We start from the raw sequence: 17,357 nt of genomic DNA, 5'->3' as shown, positions 1-17,357 counted from the left end.
TCACCAAACCTATCTCATCTCTCATCGCACGGCAAGTCTCCCTGCTTACTGGGGCTCTGCAGTATGTCTCCCATAGATCGTCAGGCGGAGCTGAAACAAAGACGGGGGAAGATGGAAACTCAAGTTTAATTAAAGCCACCTGGCTGGTTAAATACGTGCCGAGACGCAGACACCGCGTTATTCACCTCACCTGCGCCCGGCAGGGCAGCGGCTGCTTTGTTCCCCGACATGTCCCGAGACCAGGAGCGGTGCTCGGGCTGAGGGGGCTGCAGGAGGGTTTGTCACGTACAAAGCCCAGGACCGCCGACGGGCCGGTTCCGTGCTCCGGGAGCTGAGACACCTACTGTCCGCGGCGGGACCGAGGGCGCGGGTCCTGGGGCGTGAACCCGGCCTCCTGCCGCTCAGGTGCTCCCTGTTTGGGGTAACGAGGGAGGTTTTATGGAGGGACCCGAGAGGCGAGGGCGGGAGCGGCAAGTTTAGGAGGTGTGAGTTTAAAGCTACGGGGAAGCGCCAGGACTTTGGAGCTTTGCAAGATGGAAAGACCCTTCCTATTGACGCTCACTCTGCTCCCCGCAGGGTTAGCCTCCTCCGCTAGCGCAGCGCTGTGACGCGGGTCTGCGGTTGGGGGGAGCGGCGGCAGGGGATGAAGGCAAACAGGGGGGCTGGAGGGGGTCCTCTGGGCTTTTTCGTTGCGGCCGCCGCCGCCCCCCACCCCGCGCGAAGCCCGGCGCGGTCCCGCCGTGCCGGAAGGCGGGTTTAGCGCAGGAGGTGAGGCCCGAGCAGGCAGGTCCGCGCCGCCGGGCCCTCCCCCTTGAAACAAAACTTTTTTCCGGCAGGCGCTGAGCGCAGCGCCCGGGCGCGGGGTCGGTATGCGCTAGGGCCGTGCCATGTATTGGAAGAGCGACCCGATGTTCGTCTGCAGGCTGGAGGACAAGGACCTGCCCGCGCTCCGCGGCCCCGCGGAGAAGGTGCGTGGTGGCGGCGCGGGGCGAGCGCGGGGCCGGTGCCCGGGATGGGGCCATGGCCCCGCGGAGGAGCGCCGGTTCCCACCGCGTCCCTCCCCGGCCGGGCCCCGCCGGCACCGGCGCGGGGCTCCCGCCTCGCCTGGGCGCTGACCGCGCTTTTCCGCAGGCGAGCCCCGCAGTGGCCGACGAGGACTCCTGCTCTTCCTCCACCCCCCTCTCGCCCTCCTCCTCGCCGCAGTCCATGGCCTCGGCCTCCGGCTGCGCCCCCGGCAAGTGCGTGTGCAGCAGCTGTGGTCTGGAGATCGTGGACAAGTACCTGCTCAAGGTAAGCGCGGCGCGGGCGGCTCTGCCACCTTTTCCTCACCGACGTGACCCGGCGGCCCAGCCGCTCGCACGGCGCCGCCCGGCACGGGAGCTCCGCGGACGTTTGCCCGCTCCCGGCCCCCGCTCCGAGCCCCCGGTGCCGCCGGGCCTTGCTACTCTCCCCGCCCGGGACTGCGCGTTCCACTGGAGGGGGTCTGACGGCGAGCTCGGTCGCACGTTTGCCTGCGGGATTCGGGCCCTGGGGCAGCGCCAGGTCCCTGCTCAGCCCTCGGGTAACGTTCTCCGGTGCTGGGACTATGTTTTCTTGACGTGCCGTAGGGGAGAGCGGGGAGAAAAGCGGTGGGTGAGAGCAGGGATCGCTTCCCGGCCGTGCCTTAACGCTCCTGGTGAAGCGGCGACGGCACGACCTGTTTGGTATTAGCTAAAATAAACTCGCCAGTGTTGTGTCCAGAAGCTCAGGGCAACAAACTGACCGTTGAGAAACGTAAAAGTGAAAAGATGGTTTAGTAATGCCTGTGAAAATGAAGTAAGCTGTGTGACTGCAGAGGAGTTTTGCCAGCCTTAGCGTTCGGCACTAAGATAATTTAAAACCAAGCAAAAGCATGTGACTTTAAACCGTGTCAATGTAGCTGCGAGGGGGCTATTTTCCTCCTGTTCTACAGCCATTAAAATTATCCTGGATCGGATCTTTGCCGTCTCATTTTCAAAAGTGAGAACGGGCAAACTGCCGGAAGTCGCTTCGTTCTATTAGGTGCAGCCTTGAGTAAAGCCGTTGTATATCCTGCAAAATGAAAGTCGTTATCACCGTTGAAAACATCCCGATTAGACCTTTTGCTTAGGGTGAGGAGGTCAGAGAAAGGCATATGCAGGTTGGTGCTCATTTAAAACCCGGTGGGTGCATGTGTGGGGTCCTGCTTGGTACCTCTTGGTCAATCCCAGCCACCTCTGCAAGGGGTGGGTGCAGTGGAGCTCACCCCAGCTCTGTTCCAGCCTTTTCATTCCTGTGACATGCCGGGAGCTCGTTTGTCCGTCATTGATGTCGCCTGAGTGAACAACTGCAGACATGTTGCTTGGAGCAAAAGACCTCTGAATGATTTAGCCTGAAGTTTGAGCTAGCTGTTACTGCATCTTGCATGGGCAGAGAGGGAAAGCAGTCTGTGCTGGTGGTTTCCTGCTGACCATCAGAGTGCATCTTCCAACTTTGTAAATTAATTGGAGAATGTAGATGGCAATGGCAGAGGGGACAGCTGATGTCCTGCTCTGTAGAAGATTGCTGGTCTCCAGAGGAGAGGCAGTGAAATGAGTTCTCTGTGCCTGGATGTCTTATGCTGCACTGGGGTTCCTGGCGTGGGCCCTTGGTCGTGGCTGGAGCCACTGCGTAGGAATGGGGAGCAGGCCTGGCCTGGCTGGTGAAGCTGCCCGAGGCCAGCCTCGGGGCAGCTCCTCTGGGAGGATGGGTTTGGTGACAGCCGTTGTCAACAGTTTCACATTATATCGCAGTGTAAATCTGTCAGCACACGGGGAGACGTTGCCAGTGAGGGGGAGCATTGGGCAACTGCAAAACAGAACTTTACAGCCTGGAGAATGACTGAAACGAGCGACTCCAGCGCAAGTGCTGGAGTCACTGCCGAGCTTCCACTGTGATTTGTCTGGCAGGGTCTGATGAAAAGCACATCCTGGATTATCTCAAATCTGCTGCTTTGCCCTAGGCAATCTATGGGCTGTTTGGTGCGAGACCAGAAATTGGCTCAGAAAATAAAAAAAATAAATCTGACTTAGTCATTGCTAGGCTCAGAGAATTTACAACATGGGATTATCCAGAGGGCTGTTACTTAATTTCTGTGGTCACTGGGAGTCTCAGATTCTCAAATGACTGAAGTTATTTAGCTGATGTGTGAAGCACAGTGTCTACAGGACCAAGAGTTCCCTTCATGGGAAGGGAAAAATTAAAATAAATGCACACAATTTATTTATCAAAAAATTAAATGTGAGCTTTCAGATCTGCTGATTCATGCTGCTTCCCAGGGTTGTGTCCAGTTTCATAAATATTGATGATAAAGAACTGTTGAACTTGCTGTTAAAGTATCTGCTGGTATTTTGAGACTCTGGCTTCTTTTACCCACTTTGCTTTAACAGAAACCTGGCAAAAGACGATGTGGCTTGTGGTGTGTTTCCCTTTGGCAGACTTACCCCCCAAACACACACCGCCCTTCAATACTAGTATTTTAAAGTTTCAGATCCCTTGGCAAGGTTTGCTTTTTGTTCAGCAGGACTTTGACAGGCTGGAAAATAAAAGTATGTGAGTTCGTTGCCTTCCTGAGGTCATGTGAGGCCAAGAGTTGCTCTGTTACTCCAATGCTATGAAAACAGAACTGGGCACAAAATGCCTACGTGGAACTCTGATCTCTTGCTTTCTCTTCTGTCGCTTTTAATTGAAAAACCATTCGGAAGACCCCATCACATCAATTACCCTTCAATGCACAAGCTCTGCTATGAAGAAGATGCTTTGCATTGAAGAGTAATGTCCCGTGAATCGTGGCACATGTGACTGTTTTGGCCTTGTCAGTACAGGTGGAAAACCGGGTTCTGTGACGCTGAAACCCAAGGTTGGCAGCACTGACCTGGAGGGAGATTGTTCTGTTTTGCAGGTGAATGACCTCTGCTGGCATGTGCGCTGCCTCTCCTGCAGCGTCTGCAGGACGTCCCTAGGAAGGCACACGAGCTGCTACATCAAAGACAAAGATATCTTCTGCAAACTCGACTATTTCAGGTATGCCACACAGGATTATCATTTTACTCAGTAACGCATTATGCTTGCTCATTATTTTTTTGCTTAAGCTGCAACTAAAATGCACATTGAGGCTCTTTGGGTTGTCTTTTCTAGGTTTATTTTCAGTAGTTAAACTGTCATTCCTTGCAGAGGGACTTAGGAGACCCCAAGTCTGTCTAATGCAGTGACCCATGAAGTCTCCCCCTCTACCCATCCACTGTTACGCACAGCTACTGCATTTGCACAGTCGTTTACTTCTGTATGCATGGGGCGGCAGGGAATCGGAGTTCACACCATAGTAAATTGTAAAGGCATTGTATGTGTGAAGAATCATCCTCTGGTAATACTGATGGAGAATATGAGGCACGGTTGAGATGATATTCTGCCTAGACTGGCATTTTGCTGGTATGAGACTCTGGGTATCCCATGAAACTACAAAACCAACCCAGAATAAATCCCATGATCTTTAACAGGAGCTTTCGGCAGTTATACCTTTATGATCCATTTGATTTGGAACATAAGGCGTTCTCCACAATCAAGGTCTAATCCTGTAAGGAAGGATAGTACTTATTTGTGTTGCATTAGAAGTACCTGTGATACAAAAATCTTCAGTCCAGAAAGCAAAAAAAAAGTGCTGTTAATTTTGGTGTGATCGTCGATACCAAAGTGTTTATAGGATCCTCACCTGTGAGCTGAAAGGATTGTGTTCAGCTTGTCAGTTTTGCCACTGAAGGAGAGCGAGGGGGCAGGCCGAATGCTGCCAGCTCTGGAAAGCAAAGAGAATTTTTGCAGACTCATAAGGACAAATTCTTATCTAAATAATCAACATCCCTTGGTTGATGGTTTCCTCTTCAAAGAGAAATGATCTGCTGTAGTAATGTAAATCCTTGCAGATATTTGAATTTCTTTGAAAATAATAATGTGGTGGTAATTAAGGAAATAACTGTGAAGACGCTGGTTTTCCCCCTTCTCCTGAAGGGGACTGCCTGATTAGTGGGGGATGGTGTAGCTAAATATAACAATTCAGATTACCACTACAGCAATGTGAAATGTACTTGAATAATTGGGAGACTTTTGAACACAATGTCAGCTGCTTCCATCTCCCACTCACAGCTTTTAAAAGAGCAGTTATAAAAGGAAAGGTGAAGAGTTGTGAATTCATGTAAAGGTTTATGATGGTTCTTTTTTCCTCTTTGCTTATGGAAATACTAACTTCTGTAGTTCAGTATGGTCTTGCCTTAAGCAATCGGATAAAACTCATGGATTTACTTTTGTGTCCCAGGTAAGACACAACTACAGTGTCCCCCATTCTCGTGGCCAGCCTGCCCACTGTCGGTCTCAGCTGTGCTGCCACATCGAGGTCGTCCTCCCAGAGCATCCTTCCTGCCTGCACAGTCAGTGTCTTTGCTCTCACCCTGTGGTGGCCTCTGTTTTCCAGGCGGTACGGGACCCGCTGCTCCCGCTGCGGGAGGCACATCCATGCTACTGACTGGGTCCGCAGGGCTAAAGGGAACGTCTACCACTTGGCGTGCTTCGCCTGCTTCTCCTGCAAAAGGCAGCTTTCTACAGGAGAGGAGTTTGCTTTGGTTGAGGAGAAAGTCCTGTGCAGAGTACATTACGACTGCATGTTGGACAACCTGAAAAGAGAAGTCGAAAATGGTAACATTGGTAACATGCTGCTTTTGTTAAGAACTGTGTTTGCGGTTTAGTTTTAATTAAACTGTTGGGGTTCACTTCATCTTCCTTGTGAAGGGGTAATTACCTGCCTTTGCTGAGGCTGGAAGCCTGGTTCTTGAATTAAAATAATGTGCAAATTATTTGATTTAAATTTTTTATTTTATTTTTTAGTTTGTGTAACTTGTTTTCTATCCTAAGGAAAAGAAAGCAAGGGTGTATCCACCCGATAAAGTACCGTACTGGATCTTTCCTCACTTGGAAGGGAGTGATTTGGGCTGTAATGGGTAATGGTGCCAGACCAATTTAACTCTGAACAGAATACGGCTTTTTTGAAGCTGAAGTTCAGCTGGCCAAGTGCTGTCATTGCAGAACAGTCTGAGCTACAAATAACATTGTTTTGAATGTTTAGCAGACAGCGGTGTTTTCCTTTTAACGCTCCAGGTAATGGGATTAGTGTGGAAGGAGCACTTCTAACAGAACAAGATGTGAATCATCCAAAACCAGCAAAAAGAGCTCGGACCAGCTTCACAGCAGATCAGCTCCAGGTAGAGGCAGTGCTAAAGGCTTGCATAGCTCAGGTTTTTGCAGGACATAGGTGCTGAACTGATAGGAAATCAGATGCATATGGGGGGGGGGGGAACTTGCATGCTTTAAACTCTTTCATAAACTGTCAAGACACAGCATGTTTCTGGAATTGTTTGTTAGTAGTTTAATATGAAATAGTTACTCTTCAAACTTTTTATTTCCCTGGGGGCAGCCAGTAATTCTGCAGAGTGGAAACAAAAAGGTGGTTCTGTTTTGATTGCTTGATGAAATCTATTTAATCAGGCATTTACATGGCTACATATAATAAAGACAAAACATTTTTAGAATTCTATAATGTGAAAAGCCGTACTGAGGGGGGGTTCTGTGTACGACTTCAAGATGTTAACAGGGTGGAAGGCTGGATTTTGTTGTAATGCTCTGCTTTCAAGGCTTCTTGTCTTGTTGCTCCCTTGGCAGGAGTTAGCTCTGGCCTGCCACGGACATGAGTTATTTCACCCTCTGGATCACCACTTCACTTAAATGAGCTTTCTAGGGAAAACCACCATGACTAGAGCCAGCTCCCCGTGAGAGGGGTACTGGTGAGACCAGATTTAGAGGTTTCAGCCTGCAGTGGGAAGGAAGCTGTTCTCTACCTAATCCTAGCTACACATCTCTGCTTTCTGCTTATAACACATCTGAATTTCTGGTCACACGTGGCTGCTACGGCATTTGTTTTTCTACTGTCTCAGTTTGAGCTCTGTTTTGTTTGCCTGTCCTCCTCCTGTTTGTGGTGAAAACACTTGAGAAAAACTAAAGCTGAGGTGTGAGGCATTTAAGCGGTGCTGTATTACATGGCATGTGGCTGTTCAAAGCTTGCTTTGCCATTTCAGCCGTGACTGGAGACAGAATTATTGCAAGCAAGCAAGCACGTTGGCAATAATCTGATGAGGGTTCTGGCCATCAAACTTGAACTTCTGCAAAAGGAAACTTTCTTTTCCAGCAGTTGCCGAAGGAGAGATAGGCACAGCTATCAGCATAGCAACTATTTTCAGAGCTTCTTCCCATTTGCAGTCTCTCAAACTTCCATGTTCCCCACCTTTTCCTGTTTCTTAAATAGATTCTGACCTACTTCATCAGATGTTTGAGTTCTCAAGGCCTCTTGTTATTTAATGACACTTGCTGTCTGCTCAGTGCGTCTCTCTGTACCTGACCTTGATGCTGGTATAAGACTTCCAGCAAGGGAAGCATCAGAAGGATAAGTGACTGTCAGGGTGGCAGCATGTATTAACGCACCTCATGAAGTACTTGTACCAAAGGTTGTCCATGCTTTTTGATGTCTTTTTATGGCACAGTAGGGAAGTAAATAGTTTTGGTGTTTCTAAATGGAGAGAAGTAGTTGGAATCTTCAAAGAAGCATCCGGGCAAAATTTGCAGACTATCAAGGGTCAAAATCCAGAAACGAGAAGCTACTGTTTACTGAGCTGCTGAAGATAACTTTCAGAAACCCATGGGGCCCGATTTCGTTAAACAAAGTTACCTCTCCCAGTCTCTGAAACTGTTCAGGGTGAGGCCAAGGTGACATCTACTGCCTAAAAGAATGAAGTCATTCATATCCTAATGCCAAGTGTTGACGGCAGCTCTCTGTAATAGAAAAGTGTAATCGAACAGCTGCATAGCACAGGGCAGGCAAGGGGGATCCACCGCGTTCCTTGAGTTGGTTAAAGGTGAATGAGGCACAAGCAACTTCTAAGTCCACCCTCTGTGCAGCTGCAAAGAGGGTTGTTTCGTATAACACGAGATGCAGATAGCGATTGACACGTTCAGAGAGGTGAATCAAAATCCCTTCCTTGTGCTGTGGTCTGCTGCTATAGATGTTATCAGGGATGTTCAAATTTCTCTGCAGTGAATTTTCTCTTGGTACTTTTAATGCCACCCTCACTGAGCACCCTCTGCATGTTTCAATACTGCCAAGCAGAATTTACTCCATTCCTGGTAACTGGTGCAGCTCAGTCGAGCAGAATAAAGGGACTGGGGGAATTTTCTATCGTTTTTTTCCTTAATGTATTTGGGACTGTCAGGGAGTAGTGATTATAGGCAAGGAGTAGGACCTTGGTCTTAGAGGAGTCCCTAATGCTGCTCTCAGTACTGCGCACACAAACCTGCCATCTCTCATCTTGCTGTTTCAGGTTATGCAAGCACAGTTTGCTCAGGACAATAATCCAGATGCACAAACACTCCAGAAACTGGCAGAAAGAACAGGCTTGAGCAGGCGTGTTATACAGGTAACCGTGCTAAGACACTGAATGACAAAGGCTGGTACTCATTCTTTGGACACGCTTAATAACAACTTTCTCCATGTAGTTACTCGGAGATGGAAAAAGACCTAATCTGGCAGTTTTCACATAACTTTGGATAACATACTTAGTCAGGAATAGGTCTAGAATAAACATGTGAATTTGGAAAACTTCTTCTATTCCTCTTGCATGTTGTGTAGAGGATTAATAATCTTCCAGGAAGAAACTTCTCAGCCTAAATGGTAAAGAAATTGCACTAAGGTCTTCTAAATACAGATATTTTTGTTATTTTTTATTTTTACTTTAATAGTCTGTTCTTAAGAGCTTCAATCTGAGAAAATGTCACTTGAGAGCGAGTATCGAGTGACCTGTTCTAGAAAGCAAAGTTAAAGTATACACGCATGCCATCCAAAACAGGGGGAAAGACAAACTTTGAATCTCTGCTTGGTGATGCCTCTCAGCAAACAGTATAAGCATGCTCTTTCATCATAGATATGAATTTTTATATTGTATAAATTATATATTTATGTGTTTATATAAAAATAAGTTTGCAGTTCTCTCGGCTTGTTCTGGCCTGTAAGATTGACAGTTTTGCTGCCAAAAACAAGGTACCTGGCAGCAAAAAAAGGAATTCTGTGTACTTTTCAATGCAAAGAGGAAAGTGCATCCTGTGAACAGCCACCGCATGGTCAGCCATGTGCTGAAGGACAGTGCTGGCTGTGCCCTGTGCAGCCCTGCACCGTGCCTGCCCTTTGGGGGTGCTGGTCACTGCTGGAGCTTCCCTGGTTTGACCACGCTTATTTGAGGCACCCTGCAGGCTTTGAATGGATGTTTCTTCATTTGGACTGTCAGTGCTAGGTCAAAGACCCGATTAACTAACCGAGTTCAGCCGAAGTTAGAACTCTGGTGTTTTTATTATGCTAATGTTGAAACAGAATGCCATCTGTCGACATGATGTAAATTTTTTCCCCTTTTCAGGTGTGGTTTCAAAATTGCAGAGCACGCCATAAGAAACACGTTAGTCCTAATCATTCATCTACTGCTCCTGTCACAGCAGTTCAACCCTCCAGGCTGTCTCCACCCATGTTAGAAGAAATGGCGTATTCTGCATACGTACCCCAGGATGGAACGATGTTAACTGCTTTACACAGCTATATGGATGGTAGGTACAACAATGTCACATACCCAAGTAAAATCATTAGTGACTGTAGCAAGAGCAGCTTATCAGGTACTGATTAAGGAAACTTAAAGGATTTTTAATTCCTAGTATGTCCTTGACCGTGGCAGGGGGTTGGAACCAGATTATCTTTAAGGTGTATTCCGACCCAAACCATTCTATGATTCTATATGTTATTACTACTTGCTATCTACACCTCATTAAGCAGTGTCCCTCTTTGATCAGTGGCCCTTCACTGTAAGAGCAGAGCTAAAGATCTGGGTGTGAAGACCATTTCTTGTGCTTCCTCCAGCCTATGAATATTAGTAGTAAGAAGCCAAACACTTTTTTTAAGCATCCCTGCCAGGTTTCTAATAATAGGTAATTTTAAGACCACCCACTCCCTGGCCCTTACCCCAAGGACTATAGGTACACTCAATCCAGCAGCTTCACCAAAAACTTTGGCTTCCTTCACAGTGACACATTGGGAGGGGGTAGCCCAGAGGTCAAAAGTATGTTTCAGTCATTGTGTGTCTTTGTGGCCCAGCAAGTCAACAGCTTTGGCTCGTATTTGTGATTAGGAAGGACTGTGAAGGTTTGGGGAGAACTGGGCTCCAAGCTGCACGTGTCGCTTGAGCTCATTTCCCTCCAGAGCAGGGGTGTAAGGTTGGCTGTGCATGGATGCTGGGCTGGGACAGAGAGAGCACACTGCAGTGCTTGGGACCAGAGGACTGATTGTGCCCGATGGGAATTACTTGCTTGTGATCTTTTTGTACCTCCCCTGAAGCTGACCAGTAAATATTTCTGGTTTTGTAGCTCATTCTCCGACAGCTCTTGGACTCCAGCCTCTACTACCCCACTCAATGACACAACTGCCACTAAGTCACACCTAACTCCTTTCTGTCAGGGATATAAACTATTAAGGGTGTAACCTCAAGTCATTTATTGAGTATTAAAAGTACCATTGGAAAGATATTAATGTTAACTTTTTATTTAACATCTAAAGCATTTTCAAGATCAGTTTTGCTGCCCAGGTATGTAAGTATATTTAGCCTGCAAGACACTTTTATGGATTCTGCATAAATAACTATTACATTGTTTACAAGCCTTATTCAACACCTTTTTGTATTGTCTGGAAGTAGTCCACTCTAGTTATGTGTGTGTTAATTTATTTGCCATCAAAAGAGCACTTTGCCTAAAAGAAAGGACTGACAATTGTGCAAAATGTTTACAATTCTCTGTGAAATTGTAGTCTATCATTAGTTTGTATCTGTAAGTTATTGCTGAAAGTATTACCTGTATTTGAGTTGTAACAGCCTCTATGTTAAAGCTTATTTCTGTGAGTTTACAAAAATAAATTTTGGTTGCAAATATTTTCCAAATGAACTGAATAAAGTTTCTGCTGTAGCATGCCAAGCAAGAGTGGTGCTGTGTGTCCATGGCTTCACTGGGGTCCCCTCTAAGTGCTGAACGCTAATCTTCCGTTTAAAGAGAAGGTCCCTGGTATGCTTTAGGTGCTCTACACCGGATTTTCAGGAGCGTTCATATCTGTCCCAATGGACTTTAAAAATCCTTCTTTTTAGATGGGCTTAGATGGGTCTTGAAACACCCCCAGACACATCTTTCAAGTAAGTACACAGAAAACAGTGCTGCTCCTGCAGGTGTGCAGCTGAGGGGTGAGGGAAATGGTGGATGTATAGGATAGGTGTGTATAGGACATTTAACTATGATTCAAGTCAGCAAGTGGAGAACCTGAATTCACCTCTGCTTTAGCAGTGTGAATTTTTACTACATCATCTTTGGCTTTCTTCAGTGGTTTTCTCCTGTGTACATAATATGAAATACTTAGAATCTGCATTTGTAAGGTAAATTCTAGTCTGGTATTTGAACTGACCTGTGTCAAAGTGCACAGGAAGAGAGACTGGAATTCAGTCAAGTGCACAAAAGTCTACTGTGTTTTAAATGTTAATGTGCTAAGACTCAGTTGCAAAGCATGCTTTGATACACTGATTCAATGGACAAAGGCTAGTGCATACTTGCAGTTCCACTGATTTTTGTCTTCACAGACTAGTTTCCTTCAAGGACTTAAGACTGGTAGATCAAATCTACACACCTAAACTTTACTCGCATCAGAAGGAAATCGTACTTTTAAGGTGTGTGTGTCCATGTCCTGTTTTGCTCTCCGAGCTATGAGTTAGTGTCTCTATTCTGTGAAACTTAACTGTCCTGGTGAAACCATTTCAATGTGGAAAAGGTAGTAGTCTCCCTGCCACCATGGAAGGATAATGGCTTTTGAGAGCATAACTTCAAGCTCGGAATTATTCAAGTTCCATAACTTGAGCTAATCTGAGTTAGCAAAAGCAGTCTATTTGCACTGTCTAGGTTGATATTATCCTGCCACTGTTGTTTCACAGAACACCACAGACTGTGTTGTGGAACTTGACTGTCTTTGCATTTTATTCTAATGTACATAACTTCTTAGTGCAATACTCTGTGTGGGATGCTGGATCCAGTATGTTGGTTTTAGTACCTAAGCTACCTCCATACAGCTGTATGATACAAAACTGCATGTGTATCAGCAGACAGACTGGTTTTTGTTCATTTGTTGGGTCTGTTATACAAGTAGGACGACCTTACTGCTAAAGTTTTACCACTTAAATGCTAAATAATGCTAATTTAGATCTGAACATAACTTAGTAATTTAAAATGCAACCTGCCTTGTGTCAAGTCCCCTTTAAAGAAAAGTGATTATTCTCTCTGAGGGACTAAGCAGCTTTAAGTTGCCTGAAAAAAAGTAAGTCTGGTCTTCTGAAACTCTCTTCTGTTCAGTGCAGGATTAAGGTAAATAGGGAGCAATTTTCCCATTTCCCTATGAAAATAGGAAGCAGGAGAATTCATTTGCTGCTGTGAAAGACTGAGCAGCTATTTGTAAGTGTAGAGTAGAAAATAGGAAGCTCCATCAGAGGATCTGGTCTTGTTGCTGTTTAAAGCCTAACTTGGATACTGCAGTGCTGAGGAAATGAGTGGGCTCTCTTCACAGAAAGAGAATGCAGCTATAGCTCCAGCAGGAATATGTAGTATTCTCAGTCAGTGCCTTTTAGACTGCACAGGTTCAATTTCGAATTGATGTATGAAATTAGTGTATGAAATAATTCATCTTAACATCTTGCTTAAGGGATCTTGAACAGAGAAATATATGGAGCTCTGCCTAGTGCTCTGCAGATGCTTTTGCAGACAACTTTGTAATATGTTCTCTGATGCCAAAGCATTTAGCCTACATTATAGGATGATCATATGACACTTGCTAATAGTTTCAATGCTACCTATCTTAAGAAATCCAAAATGGAACTAAAGATCCAAAACATATTTTGCATCAAGAGGTTATCAAAGGAAGGAATATCACTATAAAAGTTACAGTTGTGTCTCAAAAGTCCTGTGAGAAGGCTGGCTACCAACTTCCACTCCTCTTCCTCTTCCTTCCCTGACCTAACCAATGTAAGTTGGGGCTGGCTCACGTAGTGTGTTGGAACAAGTAAATGCACTGTAAAATAAAACTTAAAATGTATTACAGTCAACCTGCTGGAGGAGGAGGGAGAAAGAGAGATGAAAAGTGTCCTGCTTAGTGCATGCTCCACAGAATCTCCAAAGGATCTTTATTACTAGAAGCTGCTAGTACATCAGTTTGCAAAGTGAAGAACCAATCTATTCCTGCAGCATCTATCCTGGTGTCCCTCAATAAAAAGAGTTAATGATGTGGGCAGGTTGCTGCCTGGCGCAGTTCTCCAAGGAGACAATCAGATTGGACCTGACCAGAGATCTCCTTTTCTGTTTGTCTGGGGTTTTTTTGGTCAAAACTGACACAGGTGAGGGTCTAGGCTGGGCTCGTGGCGCTCCCTGGCTATAATTCTGACTCGGAGCAACAGATCGGCGCTAGCCTCAGTCCTGATTAGATTTATTACTAAATGTACACATTGCCCTTGCTGACATTTGCTAATGCTGTCTGATGTCATGAGTTAGCTTTTTGGCCAGAAGTTGTTTTCTACATTTGCATTATAGTAACCATAACTACTTTCTGCATCCCTTCTATGACTACGTGTGGAGTTGCAGAGTTGCTTAAAGTTTAGGCAAGTTGATCTTATTGTACTTCCACCTTTCCTTTATTAATTCTTTTTTGTAAGTACAGATAACTGTCATGAATAGGTTTCCCTTGTGAAGAGACTGATGATTCTTGTCTTTCCCCCTGCCCCTCCCCATGAAATTTTACAGCTCAGCTCTGACGTATGGCATTGCCTTCTTGAACCCTGTGTTTCCATCTTGCAATGCACCACTCCTTAGGACATGCAAGGTTAGTGATGTAATAAGGATGGGTAGTCACATAGATGTACAACGGTTGGTCTCTTCACAAAAGATGCTATTTCCAGAAATATTTGACACAAGAATCTGTGCTTTTGTCTCCCTTTTTCTTGTCTTGTTTTTAAATTAAGTTGCACTTAAAATCATTACTGATTCAGAAGTCTCCGAAGTCTCCAACAGATAAACTTGATTCTCTTCTTAGTTCAGAACGGCAGCTGGTTTGTGATGGACGTATGTATTATTAAAGTGGAAGTTGCGAGCCTTCTGCCTCCTGCTTTCTGTCCAGCCACCTGTGACCTGCTGTAATCACTGAGGTGGTCACCCCCATTCTCTGCTAGTGACGTGAATACCAAGTTGGAAGATCCCTGAAGGCCACCACTCTGCTGGCCCTGTGCAGAAGTGCCCGTAGCCAGCCCTGGCTATGGGTTTACTGGATTCTGTACCGCTGATTTCACCATAGCTTTCATCATTACAGTAACACACATTTAAACTCCAAATACGCAGCTCCTCCACACGTACTCCCTAGACAGCTCCTGAGAAAAGTGTGTGCACCTGCAGCAGAGAAACATTTGCAAGTCCAAATATTTAACCTCTGCCAATTGCATTCTGTGTATCGCTGTTGTTGGCAGTTGACTCTCAACTCCTACTCATTCTACAATAGAAACCAAAGCCTCAGACTTGCCACGCGAGTCACTACCAGCGCAACAAGCATGAGTCCTCAAAAAATGGAACAAAAATTATCATTAGTTTAAAAGAAGAGCAGAAAACTCCTGAACCGGTTGAGTCCACTCCAGAAAACCCCGCGCAGGTCTGTGTGTCTGAGTCTCCAGCACAGGGACATCTAGGGACAGGAAAAGACAGTACAAGGTCAGTAACAAAGCACAGGCTGCCTCTGAGTTGTTTGTCAATTGACTTGCACTGGAGCGTATGTTTGCACACTTTAACTCTCCTTTTCTTTTTAAAATGAAAACATACCAATCTGATAACTCTTTTTCACGTGTTCTTGGGTAGAACATGAGAGAACAAGGTACTGTAGTGGGTACCTACTGCAGTACTTTAACCTGGTTTTAATGCACAGTAATGGAATGCAATTCTAACATCCATTTCAGAGAGTGACCTCCTCTTGTCCTGTGTAGCTGTCCTGGTTTTGAGCAGAATAGTTTTTCCTTTAAGGTGTAAGAGGATGCCTTTTCAGTTATAGGTAAGGCTGTAACTAATGCTCACTCTGCTAAGAAACGCTGAGTCCAGAACGTGTTCGGAGCCAGGTTCATTCATGCAGCCTCCGTGTCCCCGGTGGTTAAAAGAAACAGGAATGCTGCAGGTACTTACTGTGTGCTTTCATCAACCACCTAAATCTGGAAAAGCGGGTGTGTTTGGGATTGTGTCACTTAGAACAACACAATCCCAGACTCTGGAGGTCCACATTTCTTACAAGACTGTTGCTTTAAGATTATTTACAGATTTTTTTCCCAGTAAGTCTGGTAATAGTAATTAAATAAAAATAAAATAAAACTAAAAAAAAAAAAAAGAAGTAATAACGGCAACACGAATGTGTGAGAGTTGGTTTTCTCTCCAGTGGGAGTTTACTCTATAAAATGAAGTTCAAAGAAAAGACTTACTGAGTCGTTCTTAGCTCTTCCATATATGCTAAAATAACCTCCTACCAAATGTTTTTCGCATTCTGTTTTAAAGAAATTACAGATCATGAGCAGTCACCAAAAGAAAAAATAACCTTAATTTTGATCTGCATTTGTTCTCCACCCTGGCATCCATCATTATCCCCACCTGGCTCATTGTCAACACTTGGTCTTTCTCATTCTCTCTAGGGCTGGCGGGTTTATATTGCATCCTTGATCCTGATTTAGGCAAACTTAAACTCCCAGAGTCAAATAGTTTAAAATCTGCTCTTTTATGAAATGTATGCCAAGGAATTGAAACTTAAAACAAAATTAACATCTTAGCAGTGGAGCTTTTTCAGTGTGGAACATCTTCCCTGGGTAGCTATACCAAACTTACCTGGTACAAGTGCATCCTCCTCCATGGCGTTCTCTCCTTCATGTTCCCCTTCTGCAGCTCCTTCCTGAGAAGAGCAAAGTACGTATTCCCAAGGAACCAGCTGAAATAAATGCATCCCTGCTTATTTTTAGGTGTAGAAACTGATATGGTGCTTTGCTCTCAGTTTCTGGATGACTGGTTTGACTCAAACAGAGATCCTTTTAAGACAAGCAGAGCAACTGCGCTGGTTTAATCAACTAGCAGCAGAGGAAACTGCTCTGACCTAGAATGTACAGCCTGTTTGATATTTCTAGGTGCAGGAGCATTTTGATGCAACCCCATACAGTTGTGCTGTAATGACAATCCAGCGCTGGTGACTCTCAATGCGGATGGATGCCAGCAGCAATGTAGAGTGAAACCATTTACCCTCTGGACTGATCTCTCGCAAAAAGCCTCTTCTGTGGTTCATTTGGCTTTTCCAATAGCTTTATCTACATGTAACACTTGTTTTTACTATATTTGCTGGTTATGACAAAGCTGCCTCAATACCTTGCTTCTGGACTACCAAGAACTTGCTCTCATGCACTAAGCTGAAGCACCACGGCTGCTGCAGTCACACAGGAGACTTCTCCAGCTGAGCAAATCCCACTGAGCTGTACTGCCACGAGCCAGCGGCAGTGGGACACTTACTGCTCTGCCAGCACACGACAGACCATTAGCAATGCTAAAAAGAAGCTAACTTCGTATTGCACGGCTCTGCTGCAGCATTCAGCCTTCTTACGGACAGAAAGTTATTATGGTAAGCTAGAATATGAGGTGATTAGAGAACATACAAATCCCAGCTTTTTCAGAGCTACAAATCCAAACTTTCCTGCATGAAGATGTTACTGAGCATTGTTGTTCCATACCTAATGCCTAGCGTATCTAAGAAAAAAGTTTTCCTCTTCTCCTACACAGGCAGAATGAAGTGCAAGGTAAACAGAGAACAATTCTGTTGATGGATACACAGGTGGTTTCACACTGCTCTGTTGTTTCTTAGCCCAGTCAGGATGCCGATGCAGCCACCTTTACCTGGATGTGTTTTTTCTAAGTAAGTTGGTATTTTGATAGTTCAGCGGGGAGATAAAGAACATATGTGACGTCTTCGCTGTTTGAGAGAAGTGTTGGATATACCTCCTGAGACCGTGCTTAATTCTCTCATACTTTTTAAGGCGTTGTTACAAAACCACAGGCATCCAAAACACCAGTGTTCACAACAAAGGCAGTAACTTCCTTTCTGAACTCATGCTTAGAAGCTC

The 17,357-nt window shown here is 45.4% G+C and overlaps 1 protein-coding gene across 2 annotated transcripts; it reads left to right on the top strand.

The window, feature by feature from the left end:
• Positions 1–202: 202 nt before the first annotated feature.
• Positions 203–11,127, top strand: LHX8 (LIM homeobox 8). 2 transcript variants are annotated; one of them, XM_065672533.1, is made up of 9 exons: positions 203–405; positions 837–968; positions 1,132–1,290; positions 3,938–4,059; positions 5,498–5,718; positions 6,178–6,281; positions 8,448–8,543; positions 9,534–9,717; positions 10,528–11,127. In XM_065672533.1, the coding sequence occupies exons 2-9, from the start codon at positions 888–890 to the stop codon at positions 10,602–10,604; spliced, it is 1,044 nt and encodes a 347-aa protein (XP_065528605.1). In that variant the 5' UTR covers positions 203–405; positions 837–887; the 3' UTR covers positions 10,605–11,127. The 2 variants fall into 2 exon arrangements, with proteins under 2 accessions (XP_065528605.1, XP_065528604.1); XM_065672532.1 differs by lacking the exon at positions 203–405 and adding an exon at positions 477–577.
• Positions 11,128–17,357: the final 6,230 nt, after the last annotated feature.

Source organism: Lathamus discolor, chromosome 3, assembly GCF_037157495.1.
Source record: "Lathamus discolor isolate bLatDis1 chromosome 3, bLatDis1.hap1, whole genome shotgun sequence".
Taxonomy (NCBI): Eukaryota; Metazoa; Chordata; class Aves; order Psittaciformes; family Psittacidae; genus Lathamus; species Lathamus discolor.
This window is presented reverse-complemented; position numbering and strand designations above follow the sequence as displayed.